The 27,927-nt window shown below is 42.4% G+C and overlaps 1 protein-coding gene and 1 non-coding gene across 9 annotated transcripts in view; one reads left to right on the top strand and one right to left on the bottom strand.

Annotated features, from left to right (window-relative positions):
- HECTD4 (HECT domain E3 ubiquitin protein ligase 4) overlaps positions 1-27,630 on the bottom strand; it is a 184,844-nt gene extending 157,214 nt beyond the window's left edge. For all 8 annotated transcript variants that reach the window (XM_045073665.1, XM_045073662.1, XM_045073660.1 and 5 more), the window contains exon 1: positions 27,203-27,630. In XM_045073665.1, the coding sequence (XP_044929600.1) occupies positions 27,203-27,379 (177 nt within the window). In that variant the 5' untranslated portion in view covers positions 27,380-27,630. The remainder of the gene's footprint in view (positions 1-27,202) is intronic.
- LOC123390167 lies at positions 15,232-15,343 on the top strand. Its single transcript, XR_006604820.1, has one exon. It is a non-coding gene; the product is annotated as a small nucleolar RNA SNORA67 (small nucleolar RNA).
- Positions 27,631-27,927: the final 297 nt, after the last annotated feature.

Here is a 27,927-nt window from a genome sequence, read left to right on the forward strand (position 1 = left end):
ACAGTAACGCGAAGCCAAGTAGCTGTGTTTCTGTCCTTTCTGCCCATGCTTCGGGGCCTCCTGTCTTGTTTTATTTAATCCAGATAATCTTTTTCTATGCTTTATTTCTTCATGAAATGAGGTATCTTTATATAAGAGCTTTGCTTTTTCTTATTGTGGTCTAAAAGCTTTGCTCAATTTCTTTTCTTTACTTTTTTTTTTTTTTAAGATTTTTTTATTTATGGGGCACCTGGGTGACTCAGGTGTTGAGTGTCTGCCTTCAGCTTGGGTCACGGTCCCAGGGTCCTGGATCAAGCCCTGCATCAGGCTCCCTGCTCAGCGGGAAACCTACTTCTCCCTCTCCCCACTTCCCCTGCTTGTGTTCTCTCTCTCACTGTGTCTGTCATATAAATAAATAAAATCTCTAAAAAAAAAAAAAAGATTTTTTTAAAATGTTTTTATCTGAGAGAGAAAGAGCATACAGAAGCAAGGGGAGGGGGCAGAGGAAGAGGGGAAAGCATACTCCCCACTGAGCAGGGAAGCCTGACATGGGGCTCAATCCCAGGAACCCGAGATTATGACCTAAACTGAAAGCAAACACCTAACCAACTATGCCACTCAGGTGCTCCAGCTTTGCTCAATTTATTGATTTATTTGAGAGAAAGAGAGAGAAGAAGAAGAGAGGAAGAGCACCTACGAGCAGGAGAGAGAATCTCAAGCAGACTCCCCGCTGAGCGTGGAGCCCAACCCGGGGCTCGATCACGACCTGAGCAAAAACCAAGAGCCGGACCTTAACCAGCTGTGCCACCCAGATGCCCCCTCAATTTATTTTTTTAAGTATCTCTACACCCAATGTGGGGTTCAAACTCACAACCCTGAGGTCCAGAGTTGTGTGCTCTACCAAAAGCTCTGTTCAATTTTTATAGCAAACCCTTCAGAAACAGAGGTTGTAAAGGAAGAAAGCTCTATTTCTCTAGTTTATGGTCCCTACTTCTATCATAAAACTGCAAGTTTTTCTTTGCCTTCTCAGAAGAGCAGAACTTCATTTCCCCTTCAAAGTAAAGAAACTGGGCTATAATATTAAAAGGCACATAAGGCATTTTCTGACTGATCTCATCTTTTACATATCTAAAAACACACCTAATATTAACATTAGTTTGAAGATTTACTTTTAGATAAACTGGATTGTGTGTGAATTTATTCTAGAAACTATGAAGGAAGTAACTATCATTATAGTCCTTTCAGGACAGGAAGTTAGAGGTTTCTCAGAAAAGGTTTCATGTCTATTTTATTAACATTTCCAATTCTAGCCAGACAAAACTAGCTGTAATCACTCAGAAATAAAGGCAAGTTGGAGAAGCTGCCTTTAATAGTCATTAAAACATTAGCATCACCTTGCCTCCTTTACAGCTAATAAAAACACTTCTAAGACATAAGGAAGAAAGTAGGGATGGCGAGGGACAGCAAGGAGGGAGGTGCATGATGCAAAGAGATGGTCTTCATACAGAACCTCTCGGTAAATACACAGAGCCCCCCAGGGATTGGCCCTAACACAGCCATGTAACAAAAATTTGCTCTGCTCTATTCAGATACTTGAAAATACAGGAAGCAAAGGAGAACGTTTTTGTTTCAACTCTGAGGGTTTTTTAGATTATTTTTAAAAGACTTTATGTATTTGTCAGAGAGAGAAAGGGGGGGTACGTGTGCGTGAGCGTGCACAAGCAAGGGGAACAGCAGGCAGAGGGAGAAGCAGGCTCCCCACTCAGCAAGGAGCCCGATGCAGGACTTAATCCCAGGACCCTGGGACGTGACCTAAGCCATGCAGGCAGACGCCTAGCCAACTGAGCCACCCAGGCGTCCTGAATCTGAGTTTTTAACACACAGAGAATAATTTCAATTGATTCTCAAAAACTGAACAGTAGAAACATGCAAGGCTCATGAGAAGACCTGATGTGCAGGGAAGAAAACTTCAGAATTCCTACTGGAACTCAGTTGCCGAAAGGCTGGAAGCATCACTGTTTTCATGTTAGCAAACATCCATAATAAGGATGAAGTCCTTGTCTTAGCCCAGCCCCAAACAGAATGACAACCCTAGGGGAATAAGCAGAAGGATTTCCTAAGAGCTAAAACTGGAGAGCCCCCTAGTAGGTGACTAGTAGCCACCATTACCAGGTTAAAACTATGCTGACCTCTCTAGCAAAGCTACCTTGACAGCTCTGCAGTTCCAAGGAGGAACACATGGCCTCACTACAGTCAAGGGACAATTTAAGAACAAGTGAGGGATTCTTACTAGGTACCTTTCTAGTCAATGGATATTTCATCAGACCTGTACTATTTCCTTAAATTCTAAACATGCGACATGAGAGAAAAGGCTCTCAAAGTATTAACCTGACCACACGCTACTTAGTTTTCATCATCTGTCTCATAGAAAAATACGCCATTAAAAGAGCGCCAGTTTCCTATTTGTCTTTCAGACTTTCCAAAATGTGGCTCTTCCTTGGGTTCAACAATGACTGCTGAAGAGATAAACTGAGTTATTTTAAGAAACTACAACTAGATCCTCTCATGCGTCAAAGCAAAATCCGAAAATAAATTCTAAACTTTGAAAAGTTGGCTAAAAGAATCTTCATTTCCTGTCCCCTAGGATCCACCTGCTTGCTAATGTGGTTACAGAAATATAACTTTTAAAATGTGAAGGGTAATTTTAATCTCATCAGTCAGCATTTGCCAAAATGTAATATGCACTCGACAGGATTAATAATAATTTTTTTTCCCCTAGAGTTCTTCAGCGTGGCTCCTAAGAGACAAAAAGAAGGGAAAACCTTGGCCGTGTAAACCAAATATTCCTATTAAAAAAGGGAGCAACACTCTGAATCACTTATTATTCTAAGTCATCACTATAAAACTACTTGCTCTTCACCATGCTATACGCTGGTTATGCCAAATCTTGGTTCAGTTTCAAGCTTCTCCAATATTAAGAATTTAAGCCTTGGGGCACCTGACTGGCTCGTGCTAGAGCATGAAACTTTTTTTTTTTTTTTTTAAGATTTTATTTATTTATTTGACAGACAGAGATCACAAGTAGGCAGAGAGGCAGGCAGAGAGAGAGGAAGAAGCAGGCTCCCTGCTGAGCAGAGAGCCTGATGCGGAACTCGATCCCAGGACCCTGAGATCATGACCTGAGCCGAAGGCAGCGGCTTAACCCACTGAGCCACCCAGGCACCCTAGAGCATGCAACTCTTGACCTCTGAGTCATGAGTTCCAGCCCCGTGCTGGCTGCAGAGTCTAAAAAAAAAAATTATAAAGACTTTGAGCCTTGGAGAAATAAAAACGAGGCTCAAAACAAAGAAATCCTGCCCTACAGAACAAGTATCTGTTCTGTATCTAAATAAGCAGATTAAGGATGTTCCAAACGGGATTTTTAAAAAATAAAATGTGTCCTTCCTTTTCATTAGGAGGATAAAGATTTATCCCATTATGTGTATGGTATCACCAAACAAAAACAATTCACTGAGGTTTCTGTTTGAAATAATTTTCTAAATTTGCCAAAATGAAATCTAGTAAGGATTCTTGAATTGTGAACAGAATTTTTAAAGGGGCAGCATTTCAGGAGAGTCACTTGGCTCAGTCAATGACCTTTCTTTATTCTTAAACAGGGACTGGCAACTTCATGATCTTGAGTAATATGAAAAATATGTCCCCTTTAACCTGTGAACACCACAGTCCGCAAATGGCTTTTGACAGTCTATGGTATCAAATATAAGCTCAACTACATTTGATTTAATTAAAAAATCAGGACAAGCTACTCTAAATCCAAAGAAGAGCCAAGGACTACTGAAAATGAAAGGGCCACTGTACGTGGCACTTAAACTGTATTAAAATGGGAATGTGAAGTAACGTTACAACCATGTACTTTCCAAATGCTACATGACATGAGAAAACTGACAAAACCTGAGTGGTTTTCAACAGATTTTTTCCTTTTCTTAACCAAGAAGATAAAATATAAATACTGCTATAATATATTCAAATATTTATGGATATGGCTAGCTACCAGAGTTTATGTTCCTTCAGCTTTGCACAGCTGAGGTTATCAGAAGCACATTAAATGCTCTAAGTAACTCCAAGAATCAGTGCAAATACTTATTACATTTCTACTGTGTGTAAATCTCTCTTCAAAGCACAGGCTAAGTTTTAAAAGGAAAAAAGAAAACTGAGTGGCTTATATTTGAAAACCAGCACACCCAATTTTAATCAACTCATTTCTATAAAACAATATTTCATTTACCTGCCACTTAGAATCTAGCACCCTTACCTAAAAAATGCAAAATTTTTAAAAAGACTTTTATTTATTTATTTGACAGAGATCATAAGTAAGCAGAGAGGCAGGCAGAGAGAGTGGGGGAAACAGGCTCCCCACTGAGCAGAGAGCCTGATGTGGAGCTTGATCCCAGGACCCTGAGACCATGACCTGAGCCGAAGGCAGAGGCTTAACCCACTGAGCCACCCAGGCGCCCCCCAAAATGCAAATTTTTAAGACATGAGGAAGCTATTGGTTTTTGAGAGCATACTCTGTGCCAAACATTGTATTAGATATCCTATATCAGTGTTTCTCAAATTGTCTGTGGCAAAGAACTGGGCTGTTTGTTTGTTTGTTTTCTTTTTTTTTAAGATTTTATTTATTTATTTGACAGAGAGAAATCACAGCTAAGCAGAGAGGCAGGCAGAGAGAGGAGGAAGCAGGCTTCTCGCGGAGCAGAGAGCCCGATGCGGGGCTCGATCCCAGGACCCTGGGATCATGACCCGAGCCGAAAGCAGAGGCTTCAACCCACTGAGCCACCCAGGCACCCCTGTTTGTTTGTTTTCTAATCCACTGTGGAACAAAACTTTTGTAAAATACAATTTAAAAAAAAGTTACTACAAAAATAATGTGGAAAAAAAGACAAACTACAAATCCCAAGTCTTATGTTCAACGGATATAAAATTAGTCTGGCAAACTGTTAAGAAGTTTCTAAATGCTTCACTCTCAATTTCTGTACTTCTCTTGTCATGACAGGCTCACGGTATGCAGGCCACACTTAGAATAGCACTGCTCTATATGCAAACTATTTATTTTCCGAAGTACTTTTAACAGCCTCCAAATCTTACTATTGACCGCAACAGGCTAAAAGGAACACAGTGCCCTCTGCAAAAAGCTGGATTAAATGATCTTAAGATCCTTTCAGCCCTACCAACTGTATGATTCTGAATGCTGAAGATGTGATGTGACTGGTAAGCAGAATCCTCATTGCCTAATGACAGCCATTTTTGTCACACGCATGGAGTGACTGAAAGAGGAAAGGCGATAAAAAGACAGGAGAATAAGCTCAGAGAAAAGGAATGAGAATTTAACTGGGACGCAAACTCCCAAAGTGAGATGTGGGCGAGCAAGAGGGAGGGACCGCCAGTTGCAAGAGCTGGGGAGCATTCGGGGTGGGGGTTCTCTTACCAATCAGTCTCTGAAAATCAAACAGAGTGATCGTTAAATCTAAATAATGGGGGGCGGGGTTTGAACTATCTTACAACCAAGAAATGGAAGTTCTGGCAGGTGGCAGAGCTGGGAAAAGTTGGCGAGATAAGTCAGTGCTAAAGCCAAGAGGGTTAGCCTCTAGGCTCACTCACATATCCCCTGAAGACTCCTGCATTTTACAGTTCAGTTTCTCTCTCTGTCACTGACTCAGTATACCATCCTTCGGTAAATCCCAGCTGGGCGTGATATTCTATATGGCCCCACATGTTAACATGCATTCTCAAAACAACAGGCAGGGACGCCTGGGTTGCTCAGTGGGTTGAGCCTCTGCGTTTGGCTCAGGTCAAGATCTCAGGGTCCTGGGATTGAGTCCTGCATCGGATTCTCTACTCGGTGGGGAGCCTGCTTCCTCCTCTCTCTCTCTGCCTGCCTCTCTGCCTACTTGTGATTTCTGTCTTTCAAATAAATAAATAAAATCTTAAAAAAAAAATAGCGTTCTGAAGTTTGAAAATCACCTTATAAAAAAATTTAAAAAAAACAAAACAAAACAGGCAGGGGGTGTCTGGGTGGCTCAGCGGGTTAGGCCCCTGCCTTCGGCTCCGGTCATGATCTCAAAGTCCTGGGATCACATCCCCACATCGGGTGGTCTGCTCAGCAGAGAGCCTGCTTCCCCCTCTCTCTCTGCCTGCCTCTCTGCCTACTTGTGATCTCTCTCTCTCTGTCAAATAAATAAATAAAATTTAAAAAAAAAAAACAGGCAAAGAAAGAGCCATGTAATAAAGCATTTTATACACTTTTAAAAACCAATCCTGTGCAAAAACGTATTTGTTTATCATTTAAGTGCCTGTTTAACTCCAGAAGCAGGAAGGGTTGACATTTCATCACCAAACAGAACAACTCAGAGAAAGATAAATCTGGAAGGTCAGAATCTGGGAGGACTGTTTTAGTTAATACTGTATGTCTCCCCAATTACGTGGACTGATCACATAAGCTTGCAACCACAGGACCTTTGAACTAAAACCCTTCTGTTTCCTTTGACATGGTACTTGAAGTATGTATCTGTGCTCTCTGGAACTGTGTTAAGTATGTAACTATGCATTTAAAAGGATTAATTATTTTAGTCATTTTAAAGCTCTCCCACTGGTCTGCTGATAGAGCTAAAGCTGCCCTTGGTGTTATGGCTGTTTTTGTGTTCTAATATGTCAAGTTTCTGATTATTTCATACTTTAAAGGTTTCAAAAATACCATCTCTATCACCTGTGTGGACTTATGGAAACTTATTTTGTCCGGAGAGATAAGCAAAGGCCCCTGAGGAAGGGAACCTTTGGGACCTGCCAGCCCAATCTATGATGAACACCAGAGGCCAAGGTAGCTGCAGTAGAATGAAGGGAAGAAGGGTACATAGGAGAAGCCGAGGTCAGAGAGGGATCTACTGCTGTGTATCAGCTTGTATGTGCATCATATACCTCTGGGGGACACGGACCAGCTAGTAACACTGGCTCTAGCTTGGGAAACAGGGCTAGGAAGAAAACCTTTCCCTGAATTTCTTTGTGAACCTCTGACATCTTGAACCATGTGTTGCTTTCCTAAAATTTTTAATTAAATAAGGCACTTCTTGAAGAAACAGACTACACATATAATTTATGTATTCTATGACATGGCAGGAAATATGAAGTTTATGCATATAAAAATGAATGCTCAAACAATGCTATCATTGTATATAGTCAAAGCATAGTTCTGAAGACTCACATTCTGACTCAGAGTAAATAATCTTAGTGGATATATATGTGTGTTGTAGCCTACTTAGAAGAGTCTCACCATTTATTAAAAAAAAAAATTCACTAATTTTTAAAGTTAACAACAGAATTGATAAATATTCAACTAAATATCCAAATAAAGGATTGGGTAAATAATCATTGAACATCCACACAATGAAATACCATGCAGATTTTAATATGTATGCAGGTATTAAAAACTATGTTGTCAACAATACCAAAAATGGAGAAATGTCCCTCAAACAGCATCAATGTTAAGTGAAAAGGACAGGAAAAAAAATGTATATACAATGCTTTTAATTGCCTAGAATATGTGTGTAAGTGTACATGCATACAAAAATGTCTGGAGGGGAAAACATGAAAATATGAACTACACTCATCTCTAGGTGGTAGTATAAGTGATCTTATTTTCTTCTTTGCATTTTCTTACATCTTGCAAATTTTCTAAAATTTTTTTTTTTTTTCTTTAAGATTTTATTTATTTGAGAGAGAGTGGGGGGGAGGGAAGACCAGAAGGCAACTGAGCAGGGAGCCTGACATGGGACTCAATCCCAGAACCCTGGGATCATGACCTGAGTTGAAGGCAGACACTTAACTGACTGAGCCACCCAGGCATCCCAAGGATTTCACATAATCTCTACACCCAATGTGGGGCTCAAACTGACAATCCCAGGATCAAGAGTCTTATGCTCTACTGTCTGAGGCAGCCAGGCGCCCTGAAATTTTCTAAAATTCTAACATTTTAATTAAAAAATTTTAAAGTACATTATAATTTCATTTTATTTTATATTATATATTATTTTATATATTATATAATAATTTCAATTTATTTTAAATAAATTACGACTACCAGGCTTATCATACTAATCAGTAACTGATTATGCTAAATTCTATAAAATAAGTTCTTGACAGTTCCAGTCCTCAAGGCACTGCCATTCCATAAAAACTGATGGACACATTTCACTGAAATCCCTGAAAAAATAAAATCTCTACATGGAAATGTTCAAAATAAATACAGTAGTGCTCAAGTTCAGGGCACCTGGTTGGCTCAGTCAGTAGAACATGCAACTCTTAATCCTGGGGTTGTGAGTTAAGAGTACTACATTGGGTATAGAGACTATTTAAAAATAACATCTTAAAAAAAATAGTGCTTGGGCGCCTGGGTGGCTCAGTGGGTTAATCCACTGCCTTCAGCTCGGGTCATGATCCCAGGGTCCTGGGATTGAGTCCCGTATTGGGCTCTCTGCTCAGCAGGGAGCCTGCTTCCCTCTCTCTCTCTCTCTGCCTGCCTCTCTGTCTACTTGTGATTTCTCGCTGTCAAATAAATAAATAAAATCTTAAAAAAAAAAAAATAGTGCTCAAGGTCACTACCTAACCATGGGAACAACTAAGTTAAACAAAAATTAATTTGAATTAGGATTTTTAGAATGGGGGTGCCTGGGTGCCTCAGTCGTTAAGCGTCCACCTTGGGCTCAGGTCATGATCTCAGGGTCCTGGGATCGAGCCTGCTTCTTCCTCTCCCACCCCACCCCCCGCTAGTGTTCCCTCTCTCACTGTGTCTCTCTCTGTCAAATAAATGAATAAGATCTTTAAAAAAAAAAAGATTTTTAGAATGATGATCCAAGTAAGGTATTTTCAATTAACTCTATCTAATTAAGCTGTTTTCACAAATCTCCCGGGAATTCATTATTCTCTATGCAAAACTTGTTAAGTTCTATACAAAATTAAGGGTCTTTCTTTTTTTTTTTCCCTAAAGATTTTGTGTATTTATTTGTCAGAGAGAAAGAGCACAAGTAGGGGGAGCAGCAGGCAGAGGGAGAAGCAGGCTCCCTGCTGAGCAAGGAGCCTGACATGGGACTCAATCCCAGGACTCCAAGATCATGACCCGAACAAAAGTAGACATTTAACCAGCTGAGCCACCCTGGCATCCCCAAAATCAAGGGTCTTAATTCCATAGTGCTTATCCACATTCCAGCATTAACAACACTTAGGACAACTGTTGTGATATGTTCTCTTATCTAAAGTGAAAATCATAACTGCAATTAAAATTCCTAAAGTCTCACCTACACTACTTTAGTTCATCAAAAATAACTGCCCAGGGGCGCCTGGGTGGCTCAGTGGGTTAAGCCTCTGCCTTCAGCTCAGGTCCTGATCCCAGGATCCTGGGATCGAGCCCCGCATTGGGCTCTCTGCTCAGTGGGGAGCCTGCTTCCTCCTCTCTCTCTGCCTGCCTACGTCTCTGCCTACTTATGATCTCTGTCAAATAAATAAATAAAATCTTTTTTAAAAAAATAACTGCCTATTCTTATCTTATTCTCCATTAGCCTATGTCTTCATTTGTGGTATTATTTATTCAATCCCACCCTTTCCAATTTGTTCTAAATGCCCTTTTTTGCATTCAGTTCAATCCACATCTACTGTCTGAGCTATGTTAGTGGATACAGCATAATGTAAACTAAGAAGTGGTTCATCTCTAAGAGATTATAATATAGTAAGGGAGATCAAGCATACACATAAATAACTTTATAAGGCAATGTAAGAAATAGGGAGGGTAATTGTTCCTAACTGTAGGCATCATGAAAATTTCATGGAAGGAATGCCATTTGATCTGCATCTTTTTTTTTTTTTTTTTAATCTGCATCTTGAAGGATAAAGAACAGAACTCCAAAAGTGGAGTTTGGGCTCCCCAGAGCAATGGGACCCAGAGCCCCGACTGTAGGAGAGAATGTAGAGAGTTTGTGAAACAATGTCCCTGGGTGGATAGAGAGTAATGAGATAAATGACTGGAAAGGCAGAATGGAACCAAACCATAGCAACCTTGAATTATTATTTTAGTTCACAGGGAAGGTTTGGGCAAGGAAGTAATATAACTGTTAGCTTGAGGAAGATTACTCTGGTAGCCATGTGTAGGCCTGGCTGTATAGCTCTTATTTCAAAATAGTAGCCATTAACTACTGTCTCGGAGATAACAGGGTATCAGCTCAAGTGTTACCTAAATAGGAGAGGTACAGTGGAAAATCACTCAGAACTAGAGTTCTAACCCTAGCACTAACTAATTACATGACCTTGGACAAATCACTTGGCTTCTCAAAATTTTTTTCCCTGAAATAATATCTCCCCTACTGCTTCACAGAACCACTGAAAGGACGAAATGAAAATAGTGTAAATGAAAACCGTCAAAGATCTGGTGGTCATGCGGTCTCTGTCACAACCTGTCATTCAACTCTGCATTGTAGCATGAAGGTAAATTAATGGTTTTGTCCCAATAAAACTTTATTTATAAAAAACAGACTGCTAGAGCAATGGCCACAGTCGCCAAACTGTGGAAAGAGCCAAGATGCCCTTCAACAGACGAATGGATAAAGAAAACATGGTCCAGGGGCGCCTGGGGGGCTCAGTGGGTTAAAGCCTCTGCCTTCAGCTCAGGTCATGATCCCAGGGTCCTGGGATGGAGCCCCACATCGGGCTCTCTGCTCCGCCAGAAGCCTGCTTCCTCCTCTCTCTCTGACTGCCTGGTGGTGGGTATTAAGGAGGGCACGTATTGCATGGAACACTGGGTGTGGTGCATAAACAATCAATCTTGGAACACTGAAAAAATTAAATTAAATAAATTTAAAAAAAGACAGCTAGATATGACCCTGAGGGCCATAGTTTGCTGACCTCTGTAAAAAGAAGTACTGTCCAATAGAAATATGTTAGACATATACAGAATTTAGTATTTTCCAGGAGCTACAGTTAAAAAGGTAAAGGGGGGCATGCACCTGGGTGGCTCAGTCAGCTCTTGATGTCCGCCCAGGTCACGTTCTCAGGGTCATGAGGAGCCCTGAGCTGAGCTTTATGCTGGGCATGGAGTCTGCTTAAGATTCTCTCTCTCAGAGACAATTATCATATGATCTCTCTGATATGAGAAATTTGAGAGGCAGGGCTGGGGGTCTGCAGGGTAGGGAAGAAAAATGGAAACAAGATGGGATTGGGAGGGAGACGAACCATAAGTGACTCTTAATCTCACAAAAGAGACTGAGGGTTGCTAGAGGGTGGGAGGGTAGGGAGAGGGTGGATGGGTTATGGACACTGGGGAGGGTATGTGCTATGGTGAGTGCTGTGAAGTGTGTAAGCCTGATGATTCACAGACCTGTACCCCTGGGGCAAATAATACATTATATGTTAATAAAAATAATTAAATAAATTTTTAAAAAAGATTCTCTTTCTCCCTCTGCCCCTCCCTCACACCGGCTCCCTCTCTCAAATAGGTAAGATAAATAAATAATAAAAAATAAAAAGGTAAAAAAGGGATGCCTGGCTAGCTCAGTCTGTAGAACATGACCCTCTTGATTTTGAGGTTGTAAGTTCAAGTCCTACACTGGGTGTAGAGATTACTTAAAAATAAAATCTTTTAAAAAAGTAAAAAGAGGGGCGCCTGGGTGGCTCAGTGGGTTAAGCCACTGCCTTCAGCTCAGGTCATGATCTCAGGGTCTTGGGATCGAGTCCCGCATCGGGCCCTCTGCTCAGCAGGGAGCCTGCTTCCCTCTCTCTCTCTCTCTCTCTCTGGCTGCCTCTCCATCTACTTGTGATTTCTCTCTGTCAAATTAATAAATAAAAAATCTTTAAAAAAAATAAAAAATAAAATAAAATATTTTAAAAAAGTAAAAGAGGGGTGCCTGGGTGGCTCAGTGGGTTAAGCCGCTGCCTTCAGCTCGGGTCATGATCTCAGGGTCCTGGGATCGAGTTCCGCATCGGGCTCTCTGCTCGGCAGGGAGCCTGCTTCCTCCTCTCTCTCTCTGCCTGCCTCTCTGCCTACTTGTGATCTCTCTCTGTCAAATAAATAAATAAAATCTTAAAAAAAAAAAAAAGTAAAAATAAAGGCTTAATATATTTTAATTTAAATAATATATTTTACTTAACACATTATCCAAACATTTTCATTTCAATATTTAATCAATATAAAATGTTGAGATCTGGCGCCGGGTGGCTCAGATGGTTAAGCGTCTGCCTTCAGCTCAGGTCATGATCCTAGAGTCCTAGGATCGAGTCCCACATCGGGCTTCCCTACTTTGCAAAGAGCCTGCTTCTCCCTCTTCCTCTGCCTGCCACTCCTCCTGCTTGTGCTTTCTCCCTGTCAGCCAAATAAATAAGTAATATCTTTTTTTAAAAAATTGAGATCTTTCAAATATTTTTTTTACATAAAGTCTTCAGAATCTGATGTCTATTTTATACTTTCAGCACATTTCAATCCCAAGTAGCCACATTTCAAGAGCTCAATTGGCCCCATGTGAAAGGTAGCTACCAATTGGAGAACATAGTACTGGAGGCTATTTAAGTAAAACTTCCGAACTTTGACAATACAAACACAAAGTAACAATTTGAACAATAAAAGAAACCAGAAGTATATAATTGTACTCTATTGAGAAATGAAAACAAGTGAATCTAGGGTTTTAAAAAAATGTCCCCCCTCTTCTCCCCCCCCCCCCCGAGATATCAACTGTTACTTGTTGCCTCCACTTGTTTAAAATGGCTTTTTAGGGATGCCTGGGTGGCTCAGTTGGTTAAGCAGCTGCCTTCGGCTCAGGTCATGATCCCAGCGTTCTGGGATCGAGTCCCACATCATGCTCCTTGCTCGGCAGGGAGCCTGCTTCTCCCTCTGCCTCTGCCTGCCATTCTGTCTGCCTGTGCTTGCTCTCTCCCCCTCTCTCTCTGATAAATAAAATCTTAAAAAATAAATAAATAAATAAAAATAAAATGGCTTTTTATTAGCAACAGAATATCCTGATATAAAGTATATTAATGGATTTCTATTCATATAGCCTCAGCTGGCAAACATTCTCCTCAGACAAGGGAAAATTCCAAATTATCTGGTGGGAAAAACAACTGTTGTATTTCAAAAGAATTCTGTCACTTTTTAGGGGATAGTTTATTGTCTTAAAAAAGTTTCCCTGTTAATGACACATGTTTGACACATGGACAAAAATCAGATTATCCAAGAAAACTACTATTAGTTAAAAGCTTGCAGTCAGTAGGTAATGGAAAAATTTATAGGAGGATAACATTTTCTATTTAAGGAGTTTCAAAAATGTGGTCACTTTTATTTCAGAAAATTGCAAACTATGCAGGTCGTCAGCAAACTTGAACTAAAATAGGAGATGCTGGGAAAAAGAAAGGCCATCTCAGGGGCCCTTCCCCATTTGCTTTTGGTGGAGCCTGCCCACCCTTCTCAGATAACATCTGCAAACGTGTAAAATAAAATACCTGGGATTATAAGCTCCAATAGAGTATACTGAATACCAAATACAGTATACAGTTACCAAAATGCTTTATTTGTGCTATCAATATAGGAGCTTCATTCTCAATACATTGAATAACAAGATGCAATGTTTACCATAATTTCTAAGTGACAGTGAGCATAAACAATATTTCAAGATATGTTCAACATCTACAATATGATAGGAAAATATCAATGATTTCTACTGGTCATACAAAGTCACAGGTTCTGCCAGTACTACTAGGATTCTACTATATTCATAATTGAAGGAAATGCTGAATTTCATCTAAGGTATGAGTAAATGAAGATAAGATTTTCCCCATTCTAACTCACAAATACCCTAGATTCTACAGATGGTGCCTGGATTCTATTTCTCAGGTTCAAAACCCCCGAAGGAAGGAAACTTCTTTATTATAAGCTCAAAACATGCTTCCTCCAAAGTTTCCCACACATAGTTTTACCTTTCCACCCATTTTGCTCCTTTCTACGTTAAATAAACAAGTAATTGTCCCTCAACTACACCATGACTGGATGATCAGAAAGGAATCAGAAACAAGTAAAGAAGGTCATTCCTCTATTTTGTACCTGTTTTGATGAAAATATGTTGACACAGATTGTCCTTTAATATATATTTTTAAAGATTTTATTTATTTATTTGACAGAGATCACACGTAGGCAGAGAGGCAGGCGGGGCGGGGGGGGGGAAGCAGGCTCCCTGCTAAGCAGAGAGCCCGATGTGGGGCTTGATCCCAGGACCCTGGGATCATGACCTGAGCCGAAGGCAGAGGCTTAACCCACTGAGTCACCCAGGCGCCCCTGTCCTTTAATATTCTTAATTATTTTACTTCAACAGTAAGAAAAGCAAACATATGAATAGAGATAGGAGGTCCAGATTTTCTAGTCTGCCCTGTAAATAGTTACATCTATTATATTTGTCTTTGTTCATTTGAAATCAGTAACGCAAACTACAAAGCACAAAGCAAATACAGTAAACACAGGAAAGATCTATTACAAACCAAGGTGAACGTTAATACTTTGTTGGTATAAAACCACTACTCGAATGATGCTTCTGAAGTTATTAGAATTACTAAACCTACAATTTGCATAAAATGGTTTGCAAATTACACATCTCCTTATTGTTAATCTAAAATTGCTACAAACTGTGCTATGACCTAGTAATTCGGCCAACCGCAGGTTTCAGTAGAAACACAAAGGATTCAAGAGTGTCCACCCCAAGTGTCCCATCATGGAACATTAATTATTCTACAATTGTTCTTAATAGCACTTTATAAACTCAAAGCTCCTCAGAAATATTCAACATTATCAGGAGAGGAATCATGCAGCATGATTAAAAATCCCCTTAAATTATAAACTGTCTAGCAGTAATGGATCGCAGAAACACGCTTTAATAACCACTACAAATACATGATTTACCAAACTTTATGAAAGAAGTAACACTAAACACTAAACACACATTTTTTGACCTCCTCTAAGCTGGAATTATCTCTAAAACAGCAGATGTGGGGGTGCCTGGGGGGCTCACTCAGTTGAGCATCTGACTCTTGATTTTGGCTCAGGTCACGATCTCAGAGTCCTGGGATCAAGCCCCAGGTCGGGCTCTCCGCTCGGCGGGGAATTTGCTTATCTCCCCCCCCAGTCCTTCCCTCCTCCCTCCCCCGCATACACTCTCTCTAAAATAAATAAACAAAAAGCCCGCCCGTGCCCCTCTTCAGGAAAGTAGCAACTTGGAAGACCATCTGGCATGCCTGAGGTTGCTTGGGGAGAGGGCATGTCTGTTTCTTTGCCTTCCTTTGGCTGCCTACACTCTCCACTGTGGCCCCTCCTCAGGCTCATGCTGATGTGTCCTCTCCCCAGACCTAGGCCAGAGGCACTGATGTACAGCACGTTTCTTTAGTCATCAACGATGACCTTCCCACCAACAGGGAAAAAACTACATCCACAGAATCGGTCCTGGTAGATGATCTGGCCGTAGGGGTGTGGCTATTAACATGGTGACAGAAGAAGACAAGAGGACTCTTTGAGACATCAAGACCTTCTACAACACCTCCATTGAAGAGATGGCCCTCAATGTCGCTGACCTCATCTGAGGGGCTGTTCTGCTACTAGGCCCACCCAGGATTCAGTCTGGGAGGCTGAAAAGGAGTAGGAGGGGGGAGGGAAGGGAGCCAAGGGATGGACATCTTGTTATTGTCATTTTTTTTTCTTTGAATAAATGTCACTTTTTGAGGCAAAAAATAAAATAAAATAAAATTGCAGATGTGGGGCTCCTGGCTGCCTCAGTCAGCAGAGCACACAACTCTTAAGCTTAGAGTTATGAGTTAGAGCCCCATGTTGGGTACAGAGATTATTTAAATAAATAAACTTTTAAAAATAGCAGATGTGAGGAAAATGCTGTAAGGTACAGCAAGACAACTGTACTACATCCATGAATTACTATGCAGCCATTAAAAATTATGTTTTTAGGGGCACCTGGATGACTTAATTGGTAGAGCATGTGACTTTTTTTTCCTTTTTAAGATTTTATTTATTTATTTGACACACAGAGAAAGAGAGCACAGGCAGGGGGAGGAGGAGAAGGAGAAGCAGGCTCCCCTCTGAGAAGGGAGCCTGATGCAGGGCTTGATCCCAGGACCCTAGGATCACAACCAGAGTCAAAGGCAGCCTGCTGAGCCACCCAGGCACCCTGGACATGTGACATGTGACTCTTAATCTCAGGGTTATGAATTCAAGCCCCACATTAGGTGTAGAGATTACTTAGAAAAATAAATAAAATGAATAAAATAAATTGTGTTTTTAAACCTAATTTGACAAAATTGCTCCCAATAAGTGATAAAAGGATATAAAACTGTGTATAGCATATAATCTCAATTTTGTTTATATATAAAAAATATGAACGGAAGGAAATAGTAAAAAATTAATTAATATAACTTTTTGGATGGTACAACCAAAGGATATTTCTTCTCTCTTACACAATAGGTATTTTCTCGATTTTCTACAATATCCATGTATTACTTCCTTATAAGCAGAAAAGTTTTGAGTCACATAAAAATATAATTAACGTAATGTCAGTTATTTCTCATACAAGTTAAAAAGAAAAGTAGAGGGGCGCCTGGGTGGCTCAGTGGGTTAAAGCCTCTGCTTCCGGCTCGGGTCATGATCCCAGGGTCCTGGAATCGAGCCCCACATGGGGCTCTCTGCTCAGTGGGGAGCCTGCTTCCCCCCTCTCTCTCTGCCTGCCTTTCTGTCTACTTGTGGGCTCTGTCAAATAAATAAAATCTTTAAAAAAAAAGAAAAGAATAATTACCCTTTATACTGGCACGTAAGAGAGAAAATTTTAAGACAAGCTGTGTCTCAACAGTCTGCCTAATGACTACCATGCACTCTGAACACACTGCAGGGGCCAGTGGGTCTCTTCCCAGAGTGGGCAGCTCCCTGGCACGACTCGAGTCTGGCAGCAGCCCCAGACCATCAGAATTAAGAAGCTGCTCTCTCCTGCCTAATATGGACATGGTCTGTATTAACTGGATTACAGACCAAAATGAGTATATGTCAGGAGCCCAGGAGATCAAGCCGCAAGAGAGGCCCTCTGAAATGAAGTGATAAGAGCCAGGCGGCACTAACGGAACATTCTGGCTTCTTCCAGCAGACCATGGTTTAGCATGTATTGCCAGGTACCTAGTTACATCTAGGGGCTTCCTCTTTTGGAGCGAGCGCTGTTGGCTTAAGCAAAGGATAAAATCAAGCAAATCCATGAGTTCTAAAATAATCTCTATGAGGGTGTAAGGAAAGGAGGTCCTACCAAACACTATTACTCCCGAGCATAAACTAATACGGTCACTTCGGAGAGCGATTTGGCAATATCTATTAAAATTTAAAATGGTCACCTATGACCCAGCAATTCTCCTTCTCAGGAACTGCTCTAGAGAAATATTCCAACATGGGCACAACAGGCGTGCAAGGGCATGCACTGAAGCATGGGTTTTTTTTTTTAATAGTGAAAAACTGAAGAGGGGGCCTGCGTGGCTCAGTCTGTTGAGTGTCTGACTGTTGGTTTTGGCTCAGGTCATGATCTCAGGGTCATAGGATCCAGGCCTGCATTGGGCTCTGCACTTAGCACAGGGTCTACTTGTCCCTCTCCCGCTGCTCCTCCCCACCCCCACTCTCTTTCTCTCTCAAATAAATAAACAAAATCTTTTTTTTAAATAGTGAAAAACTGGGCACCTGGGTGGCTCAGTGGGTTGGGCTGCTGCCTTCGGCTCAGGTCATGATCTCAGGGTCCTGGGATCGAGTCCCGCATCGGGCTCTCTGCTCAGCAGGGAGCCTGCTTCCCTCTCTCTCTCTCTGCCTGCCTCTCCATCTACTTGTGATTTCTCTCTGTCAAATAAATAAATAAAATCTTTAAAAAAAAAATAAAATAAATAAAATAAAATAAAATAGTGAAAAACTGAAAACAACCAAAACACCTATTGTGGCAGCATGAATAACGACCCCCCCCCCAACCAGATATTTAAGTCCGAATCCCCAGGACCTGTAAATGTGACCTTGGATGGCAAAAAGGACTTGCAGGTGTGATTAAATTAAGGCTCTTGAAATGGGGAGATGAGCCTGGATTATCCTGGTTGGGGTAGAGGGGGGTCCTCACAAGGGTCCTTATAAAAGGAATGCTGGAGGAGCCAGTCAGAGAAGACATGTGATGACAGATCTCAAAGCAGGACCACACACTCTGAAGATAGAGGAAGGAGCACAGAAGCCAGGGAACAGATTCTCCCCTAGAACCTGCAGAAGGAACCATACCTGCCAACAGCTGACTTTAGCCCAGTGAGACTCATTTTGGACTTCCAGTTTCCAGAAACGTAAGAATAAATGCAGAAATAAATTTGTGTTGTTTTAAGCCACTAAGTGTGTGATGATTTGTTAGCATAGCAACAGGAAACTAAGACACCCATCAGTCGGGGAATGGCTAAATAGGCTAGTGTTTCTGGAGTCCCATGCAGCACTTAAAAAAAATGTGGTAGATCTGTATTAGGAGACATAGGAAGATCAAAACATGTCATTGACTTAAAAAAAAAGGTTATGAAAAGATATGCCTAGCATCACATCTTTTCTGTAAGACAGAAAAAAATATTAAAAACTATGCATGCACACAAACACACATAAAAGTACACATTCAAAAATGATCGTGGGCCAGCTAGCTCAGTCAATAGAGCATACAACCCTTGATCTTGGGGTTATGGGTTCAAGCCCCACCCTGGGTGTAGAGATTGCTTAAAAATAAAATCTTTGGGGATACCTGGGTGGCCTAGTCATTGGGCATCTGCCTTTAACTCAGGTAATGATCCCAGGGCCCTAGGATCGAGCCCTGCATTGGGCTCCCTGCTCAGCGGGAAGCCTGCTTCTCCCTCTCTCACTCCCCCCACTTGTGTTCCTACTTTCACTGTGTCTCTTTCTGTCAAATAAATCAATAAAACTTTAAAAACAAAATAAATAAAATCTTTTTTTTTTTTTTAATGATCCTGGGGTGCCTGGGTGGCTCAGTGGGTTAAGGCCTCTGCCTTCGGCTCAGGTCAAGATCTCAGGGTCCTGGGATCGAGCCCCGCATTGGGCTCTCTGCTCAGTGGAGAGCCTGCTTCCCCCTCTCTCTCTGCCTGTTTCTCTGCCTACTTGTGATCTCTGCCAAATAAATAAATAAAATCTTTTTAAAAAATGATCCTATTACTTTTTTTTTTAAGATTTTATTTATCTATTTGACAGAGATCACAAGAAGGCAGAGAGGCAGGCAGAGAGAGAGGGGGAAGCAGGCTCCCCACTGAGCAGAGAGCCCTATGTGGGGCTCGATCCCAGGACCCTGGGATCATGACCTGAGCCGAAGGAAGAGGCCTTAACCCACTGAGCCGCACAGGTGCCCCAAAATGATCCTAATATCTTAAAAATTTGAGACTGATTTAACAGAAGAGGAGTAGATCGAGACCAGGATGAGGAATGGTGCACAAAAGGCACTTCAGTTTCATCGGTTTTACCATTTTTTATATGGATATAATCATGCATTCATTTTAAAACTTTTTAATGGGTAAAAATTAAAATTAAAAAATATGTTAATGGATACATAAATTGCGTTTTAAAAGGCAGGATCAAAGTAATAGTCATATGATATCTGCAGTCCTCTCTCCGTTTGAAGTAACCATGCGTTTGTCCCACAGCGGATCACCTGCTGTTATTTACATTGTCTACAGCTAATGACTAAACATCTTCCAAAGCAGACTACACTCCTTGTGTTCAGCCCGCAAGCACCATTGTAAAACAAGACGGAAAGAGGGGGAGGGAGGACAGAGCATGGGGCCCTTTCAGTACTTGACAAGCCTTTCATAATTATCACTACAGGTACCTTATGACTTAGGAAAGAACAGGTGCAGGACAATCCGTCCAGTAGCCCGGGCCAACAGGTGGCACTTTGCGACAGTCAATATGGAAGCCAAGAAGACAGATAATAATCAAAACTGATTTATTTAGCAAGACCTTAGGCATACAATTGGAGGAAAACTGAAATGAAGACTTTTACCTCATCTGCCCAGCCATACTGCAAACAAACTGGGAAGGAAGAAAATTCCAGAGGGATCACACACACACACACACACACACACACATACATCCCCTAGCATCTCCACTATTCACTAAAAGAGAAAAAAAATTCTGTCGATGGCACAGTTTTGCTTTCCTATAAAATGGACAGCTGACTGAATATGCAAAAAACAACTTTCCAGCAACGTAGCACCTTATACAGCCAGTCCATACACACTTTAAGTCCATAATCACAACCCTCCTTATCTAACCCTTCCATTAACCCTATTATTACTCCCCTCTTACAGATGATGAAGCATGTAACATAATAATTTTCGAGCCTGGACCCTGGGCTAGAGCTGGACAGATCTATTTCCCTCTCGGCTTTGCTACTAACTGTATGATCGCTGTCAAGTTACTTTACTTCTGTGCCACAGTCTCCTTCTTTGTAAAATAAGGATAGCCATAGTAACAACCCTATAAAGTTTTTGTGAGGACTGAATGAGATAATGGGTGTGAAGTGCTTAGCACAGAGCCTGGCACCCAACATGCTGACGCTGTGGTCATGGCAGTAAGTAGAGGTGGGGACAATGGTGATGAAGTTGCAGTGGAAGAAGAAACCAGGGATTAGTAAAGCTATGGAACTTGCCCAAAGTCACACAGCTAGTACAGGACAGAGCCAGAATTTCAGTCCCAATCTGATTCTTTAAACCTGACTCTGACCTCTAGGCAAATACTGCTCCCCCCTACCCCCGCAATACGATACTTCATTCTAACTTTATAGCTAGCCAGCCAAACCGGAGGGCTGGGTGAGCCATTTGCCCAAGGACAGAACCCCGCACACAGATTCAATGACTCTTCTTCCAGTGCTCATTACTTACACTGTAATTAGCTTTACTCACGAGCAAAGGTAGTTTTATTAATTTATTAAATTATCTCTTCCAAATTTATAATTTGGAATCCTATAAAAGTATATAAACCGCTTCCAAAGGAATCTGACCAAAGGATAAACTGGCTGGTGGTATTCTCCTAGGAGAATAGACCAACATTTATAAATCTAACTTAACCATCTCAAAGGTTTCATCTGAATGTGTCCTAAGTATTCAAAGCCTTAACTTATTCCAGTTGATCAACTCCTTCCCTTACAAAGCAAAACAACAAACAATGAACAAAAAAGTCTCCTAAGCCTTTTTTCATTTCCTAAACAGTATCAGTAAAGCATTCTGGGCTTGCACAGGGTTTGTTCTAAAGAAATAGAACAGGCATACAATAAACTACACATATCTAAAATGGACAATTTGATGAGTTTTGACATATGCATATATACAGCTATGAAACCATCACCATAGTCAAAACAGGGAACATATCCATCACCTGAAATTTTTCCTCATGTACTTTTTTTAATCTAATTTTTTTATTGTGTTATGTTAGTCACCATACAGTACATCATTAGTTTTTGATGTAGTGCTCCAAGATTCACTGTTTGTGTATAACACCCAGTGCTCCATGCGATCCTTCTCCTAACGGCCTCCATGTTACTCCTTATGCTCCACAAGTCAGTGAAACCACATGGTAATTGACTTTCTCTGCTTGATTTATTTCACTCAGCGTAATCTCCAGTCCTATCCATGTTGATGCCAAAGTTGGGTATTCACCCTTTCTGATGGCTGAGTAATATTCCGTTGTATATATGGACCACATCTTCTTTACCTCATGTACTTTTGTAATCCCTCTTCCCATCCCTTCTAGTCCATTTCATCCCCAGGCAACCACTCATTTGCTCCCAGTCACTACCAATTAGTTTGTATTTTCTAGAATTTCACGTAAGTGAAATCTTAAAATATGTATTCTTGTTTGTCTAACTTCTTCCATTCAGCATAAATCATACTGCTGATGGACCTGCTGATGGACCTTCAGATTGCTTCCAGTTTTTGGCAAGCACAAATAAAGCTCCCAAGCTCCCATGAACATTCATGTTCAAGTCTTTTTTTTTTTTCCCCATGTTCAAGTATTGTGCATTGGTGTAAGGGTGTAGGGATGGGGTGGGTTCTTATAAACACACACACACACACAATGGAAAATAAGAAATATTAGCTGAAATGTCTGAGTTCAAAATTAACCTAAACTGTAGGGTACAAAATATCTTGGTCAATTTGGGCAAGTTAATTAGCTTCTCTGCAACATCCATATGTGCAAGGGGAGATTGTAAAGAAAACTGAGATAGGAAGCAGAAACCTTTTAGAACTTCCACAAATAAGCTGGTTTTTTCTTATAAATTCCCTTAAAAAAAAAAAAGACTAATGTTCTATGACATGTAATACAAAATGAAATATTCGAGTTGTCATTTTTAAGTTTAAATTTCTCTTAAATTTATGTTTATTTCACACTTAAAAAAATAATTTCCTACATGCTTTCACTTTCTGCCAACAATAAGAAATTAAAATACAGGTAGCTGGGCGCCTGGGTGGCTCAGTGGGTTAAGCCGCTGCCTTTGACTCAGGTCATGATCTCGGGGTCTTGAGATGGCTCTCTGCTCAGCAGGGAGCCTGCTTCCCTCTCTTTCTCTCTCTGCCTGCCTCTCTGCCTGCTTGTGATCTCTCTGTCAAATAAATAAATAAAATTAAAAAAAAAATACAGGTAGCTATTTTAAACACCAAGAAAAAACCTCACTCTGCATTTCTAATATATTCAAAGTCCTTATCTAATAGCCTTACTTAATCTGCATCCCCTACCCCCATCTTCTATCACTCTCCTCTTCCCCTTGGCTTACTGGGCTCAGAGCTCCAACTATGTTTCCCTCTGAAGCACTTGGCTCTTGCTGTCCTCTGTCTACGAGGTACTTTCCCCAGCAGCCATCTGGGTACCCTCTCACCTCCTACAGGGCTCTGCTCAAATGCCATTCTGTGCTTTCCTTTCCTGCCCATCCTATGGGAACCCTTCCCCACCATTACACCCCATTCCTCCTACCCAGCTATAATTGCTTCCCCAGCACTTATCATTTGAGGTATCACATATACACATATATAAATGTATTTGATTATTTGTTATTGTCTATATCCTCCCACTAAAATAAAAGTCTTTTTAAGACAAAGATTTTCTTTTATCCTCTGCTGTATCCTCAATGCCCAGGACAATGGGTCCTGCTCACTTCTGAATTCCACAAACACTTGTTGAAGAAATTTGATTACACATTATGTATTCATTTTAAAAAAACAAATTCTGGGACGCCTGGGTGGCTCAGTTGGTTAAGCAGCTGCCTTCGGCTCAGGTCATGATCCTAGCGTCCTGGGATCGAGTCCCACATCGGGCTCCTTGCTCCACGGGGAGCCTGCTTCTCCCTCTGACTCTGCCCTCCACTCTGTCTGCCTGTGCTCGCTTTAACTCGCGCTCTATCTCTGACAAATAAATAAAAAAAATAAAATCTTTAAAAAAAAAAAAAACAAATTCTGAGGGACTTGTCTGGCTCAGTCAGAAGACCATGTGATTCTTGATCTTAGGTCATGAGTTCAAATGCTACCTTGGGTGTAGAGATTACTAAAAAAAATAAACTTTAAAAAACACTTCTGTTTGGGGCCCCTGGGTGGCTCAGTGGGTTAAGCCTCTGCCTTCGGCTCAGGTCATGATCCCGGGGGCCTGGGATCGAGTCCTGCATTGGGCTCTCTGCTCAGCAGGGAGCCTGCTTCTCCTCATCTCTCTCTCTGTCTGTCTCTCTGCCTATTTGTGATCTCTCTGTCAAATAAATAAATAAAATCTAGAAAAAAAAAAGAAAAAAGAAAAAACACTTCTGTTTAAAATTCATTAGAAAGAAAAAAAAATTTAAAGATTTATTTATTTGACACAGAGAGAGAGAACCTAAGCAGGGAGAGTGGAAGAGGGAGAAGCAGGCTCCCCACTGAGCAGGGAGCTGGATGCGGAACTCGATCCCAGGACCCCGAGATCATGACCCGAGCTCAAGGCAGTCGTTTAACCAACTGAGCCACCACCCCAGTAAGAAAATGCTTTTGGTTGAATTAAAATGTTAAGTCAATGTTGATCCACTTTGTAGGATGGGTTCTTTTTTCAAATTGACATTTAACTTCGAGCAGCACTTGCAAAGTGAGAAGAACACTGGAAATCAAAGGCAGGAAGGCTAGGATCTATTCATCTATCCTGCCATAACTAGCTTTACCACCGAGCTATAACCTCTCCTGATCTCAAATAACTTCTCTCTAAAATGAGGAAAGTGATTATTATCTCCAAGGCCCCTTCTTGCTCTAAAATTCTGAGAATCTACTGCAGTTAGTGCACACTTCTGCATTAAGGTTGCCAATCTTAAATTAGTCAGCTTAATCCAAATTTGTCCTAATCCAAAACTGTCAACTGAAGGAGTCTATCTAACTAGAAAACCCTGTGACGAAATGGCCATTGGTCAGCCAGATGTCCCCTGGAAGGAGAGGGTTAGAAGAGTGTACCCCATAGGGGTTAGGAGTGGCAGCATTTCAAAAAGTTTGTTTTTTATTTATTTTTTTAAAATATGTTATTTATTCATTTGCGAGAGGGAAAGAGAGAGAACATGAGCAGGGGGAGCGGGCGAGGAAGCAGCAGGCTCCCAGCTGAGCAGCGAGACCGCAGGACTCAATCCCAGGACCCTGGGATCATGACCTGAGCCAAAGGCAGATGCTTCACTGAGCCACCAGGCACCTCTCAAAAATTAGTTTTTTTTTTTTTTTTTTTTTTTTAAAGATTTTATTTATTTATTTGACAGACAGAGATCACAAGGAGGCAGAGAGAGAGGGGGGAAGTAGGCTCCCTGCTGAGCCGAGAGCCCGATGCGGGGCTCGATCCCAGGACCCTGAGATCATGACCTGAGCCGAAGGCAGCGGCTTTAACCCACTGAGCCACCCAGGCGCCCCTCAAAAATTAGTTTTTTTTAAAAGTTGATGAACCTCTAATCTTCCTCAAATATGAAAAAGAATACATTACTACAAAGGACATAAAAATATCTATTTATACCCTAACTTTAGCTGGTTATGAAATTTAGATAATTACGAATAGAATGTCATGCATGCAAGGAGGATATCGCGATCAGGAGCAGACATGTTAGAGACCAACTGACGTGGGTTAACGCCCAGGCTCTCTGTGTGTGATCTTGAGCAAGTCACATACTTACTCTGCATTTTGCTTGCCTCACCTGCACAATAGGCGCAACATTTATAGTTGTTACAATAGGTAACAGTAGTTAGCTTCTAGGATCCTTTTAGGAACTAAGTAAGATGATGTCTGACACACAGAATATACTTAATATTATTATTAAATAACTAAACATGAATACACCCACTCAAACACAGATCTAACAGCCACAGAAACATTCTTAGCTATCCATTTCTACTGATACAATACAGCTAATATAATATATAGCTGACAGTCATATTTATTACCCATACACATACTGGTTTCTGAAAGGTCAGAACATACATTTTCTGTAAGAGTTCTTTAAAAATCTAAAATCCAAGCCAGGAAGGTTTTCTTTAAGATCATTCTTCTGTGGAAAGCGCTGATAAATAATACATTTGTGCAGTAAACATCTTAGGAAAGCCAACTTAAGAGCTTAACTACTCCTATCTTTTTAATCCTAAAAATAAATATATTACATACAACAAAATTTTGGGATCTGCGAACTTAGTCTCTAAGGAACAAAGAGCATCCACTTTCCACATTTCACATTCAACAAAGTCAATTAAATAAAAAGATTCCACCATCATACCATGATACCCTTTGAGTTTTCAAGCCAATAAGACACTCAGACACTTGCTTTTTCTAGAATAGGCCCAAATGAGACACAAGAAAACCATAAACCTATGTTAGGAATTCCTATCAACTTGTATCTTCCCTTTTGAGTGGCTAGACTATAAAATAAGTCAATTAAGAGTTCACAACGGTAATGCTGCAACCTCAACCTCAAATCCAGGCACAAAACACGGTGGAACGCAGTCGCATCTCAAGCACGCCCAAACAAACGTCCTGGCCAACGCGATCGGATCACTACCGTTTCCAGAAACACACAGTAATGGGTTTTAATCCATTTCTATAAACGCTCCTTGTGCTGAAAGCCAAAGTGCATGCAAAACCGCAAAACACAAAAGATTCTTCGCATTCCGTTTTTAGCCAGAAGACAGGCCATCCTCTCCGCGCCCTACCCCAGGGAGTCCTCCTTGCGACAGTAAGAATTTCATGACACCCCATGCTACCTACACATCAAAATATCACCCCTCAAAGTGGAGGGGTTGCAGCGTCAGCATCGGCTGGCCTCGATGAAATGATACTGCCAGTATTCCCACCTCTGGGCAAACACGACACCAACTGAAGTCGGTGGAAAGTTCTAATCAACCGAGCATATTTGGTTTCCTTCTGCCCCCAAACCCAGCAGCAGCACAAATGCGGAGATTTTCTTTTGCACCTGCCACAGTTCCTAAGCCGCGACCCCCCCCCCCTCCGAGCTCACGAAGGCCTCGAGGCCTAAAGCGCCCGTGACCCTTTGCGGAGAGCGCACGGAGGGCCCCTGTAGCATCACCCTCGCTGTCCACACCGCCCGCTTCCCTGACAAAGGCCCCGTGTCAATCCGAGGCACGACACAGAGAAGTTGCTGGATTGCCCATCACGGACCGACAGCTGCCAATACCCTCCCCCGGAGGGGAAGAAAAATCAACATAGAACTGGGAATGAGAAAACGGGAGGTATACAACGCTAAAATTAAAATGTCCCCAAATCTAAGCAACCTGGGTGTGCCCTGGAAGTGAGACCAGGGGGTCCATGGGGGAGGGGAGAGAGAGCCAGGGCGTGAAGGCCCTGCCGGGTGATAGTCTAATAAAATGCCGGGTGTCGGAACGCTCAGAATGAAACCACAAATGCAATCCCCAGCGGGCTGGAAGCCCAGAGGAGGCAGGGAGGAGGGCGGGCTGCGGACCTGCGGCCGCGGCCCCCCACCTGTCCTCCCCGCGCCCACACACCTGCCGGGGTAGCCTTCGGGGGGGCCTCGGGGTGGGGGTGAGGCAGAGCGTGACGGCCCGACCCCGGGGATGCGGGGCGGGTGGGCTAATCTGCTGGCAGAGGCGGGGGAGCAGCCTCGCTCACCTCCAAGTCGGTGTCGGCGGCCTCCGGGGCCCCGAGGATCTCGCTGGGCAGCTCAGCCAGGTCGGTGACCCGGATCAGCCCGTCGTGCAGGAAGATGGTCTCCTCCTTCACCGAGAGCCACTGCGCCGAGTCCGCGGCCGCCGCCGCCGCAGCTGCCGCGGCCGCAGACGAGCCCATGGCCCCGGCTGAGGGGTTGACGGTGAGGAGCAGCCGCCCGGCCCGGGGGAGACGCGAGCAGGAGCCGCCGAGATCACCAGTCCATAGCAGCAGCCGCCGCGCCCGCCTGCAGCGCCCCGCGCACAGCCTCGCCTGTGCAGCTCCGCCCTAGGCGGTCCGAGCTGCCATCCCCCCGCCCCCGGCCCCGGAGACCCCGGCCCCGCCACCACCGCCGCCGCCCTGAGGAGCAGGACCCGCCTCTGCCGCTCAGCAGCCAACTGTCAGTGAGACGCCATGTTGGGGGCGGGGCTCCCGGCATGCCCCGCGGAGCGGACAATACAGGCTCCGCCCATCCGCTTGGCCCCGCCTCTCAGGGCAGCCAGGGGCTCACCCGTCTGCGGGACCTGTGCCTCGCCCTTTACTCGGTCTTGTCCTCAGACTGACCTTCCCCTCTTTGTACCCCTAGACATTCCGGGCGCCCTCGGTCTGCAATCCACCGAGAGAAGAAGCCGCCGCTTCCCCTCCTCTACCTACTCCTGTATGCACTCCTCTCTCAGGGGGCAGACCCC

Source organism: Mustela putorius, unplaced genomic scaffold (genome assembly GCF_011764305.1).
Source record: "Mustela putorius furo isolate JIRA1106 unplaced genomic scaffold, ASM1176430v1.1 tig00537248_pilon_pilon_pilon, whole genome shotgun sequence".
In the NCBI taxonomy this organism is placed as follows: domain Eukaryota; kingdom Metazoa; phylum Chordata; class Mammalia; order Carnivora; family Mustelidae; genus Mustela; species Mustela putorius.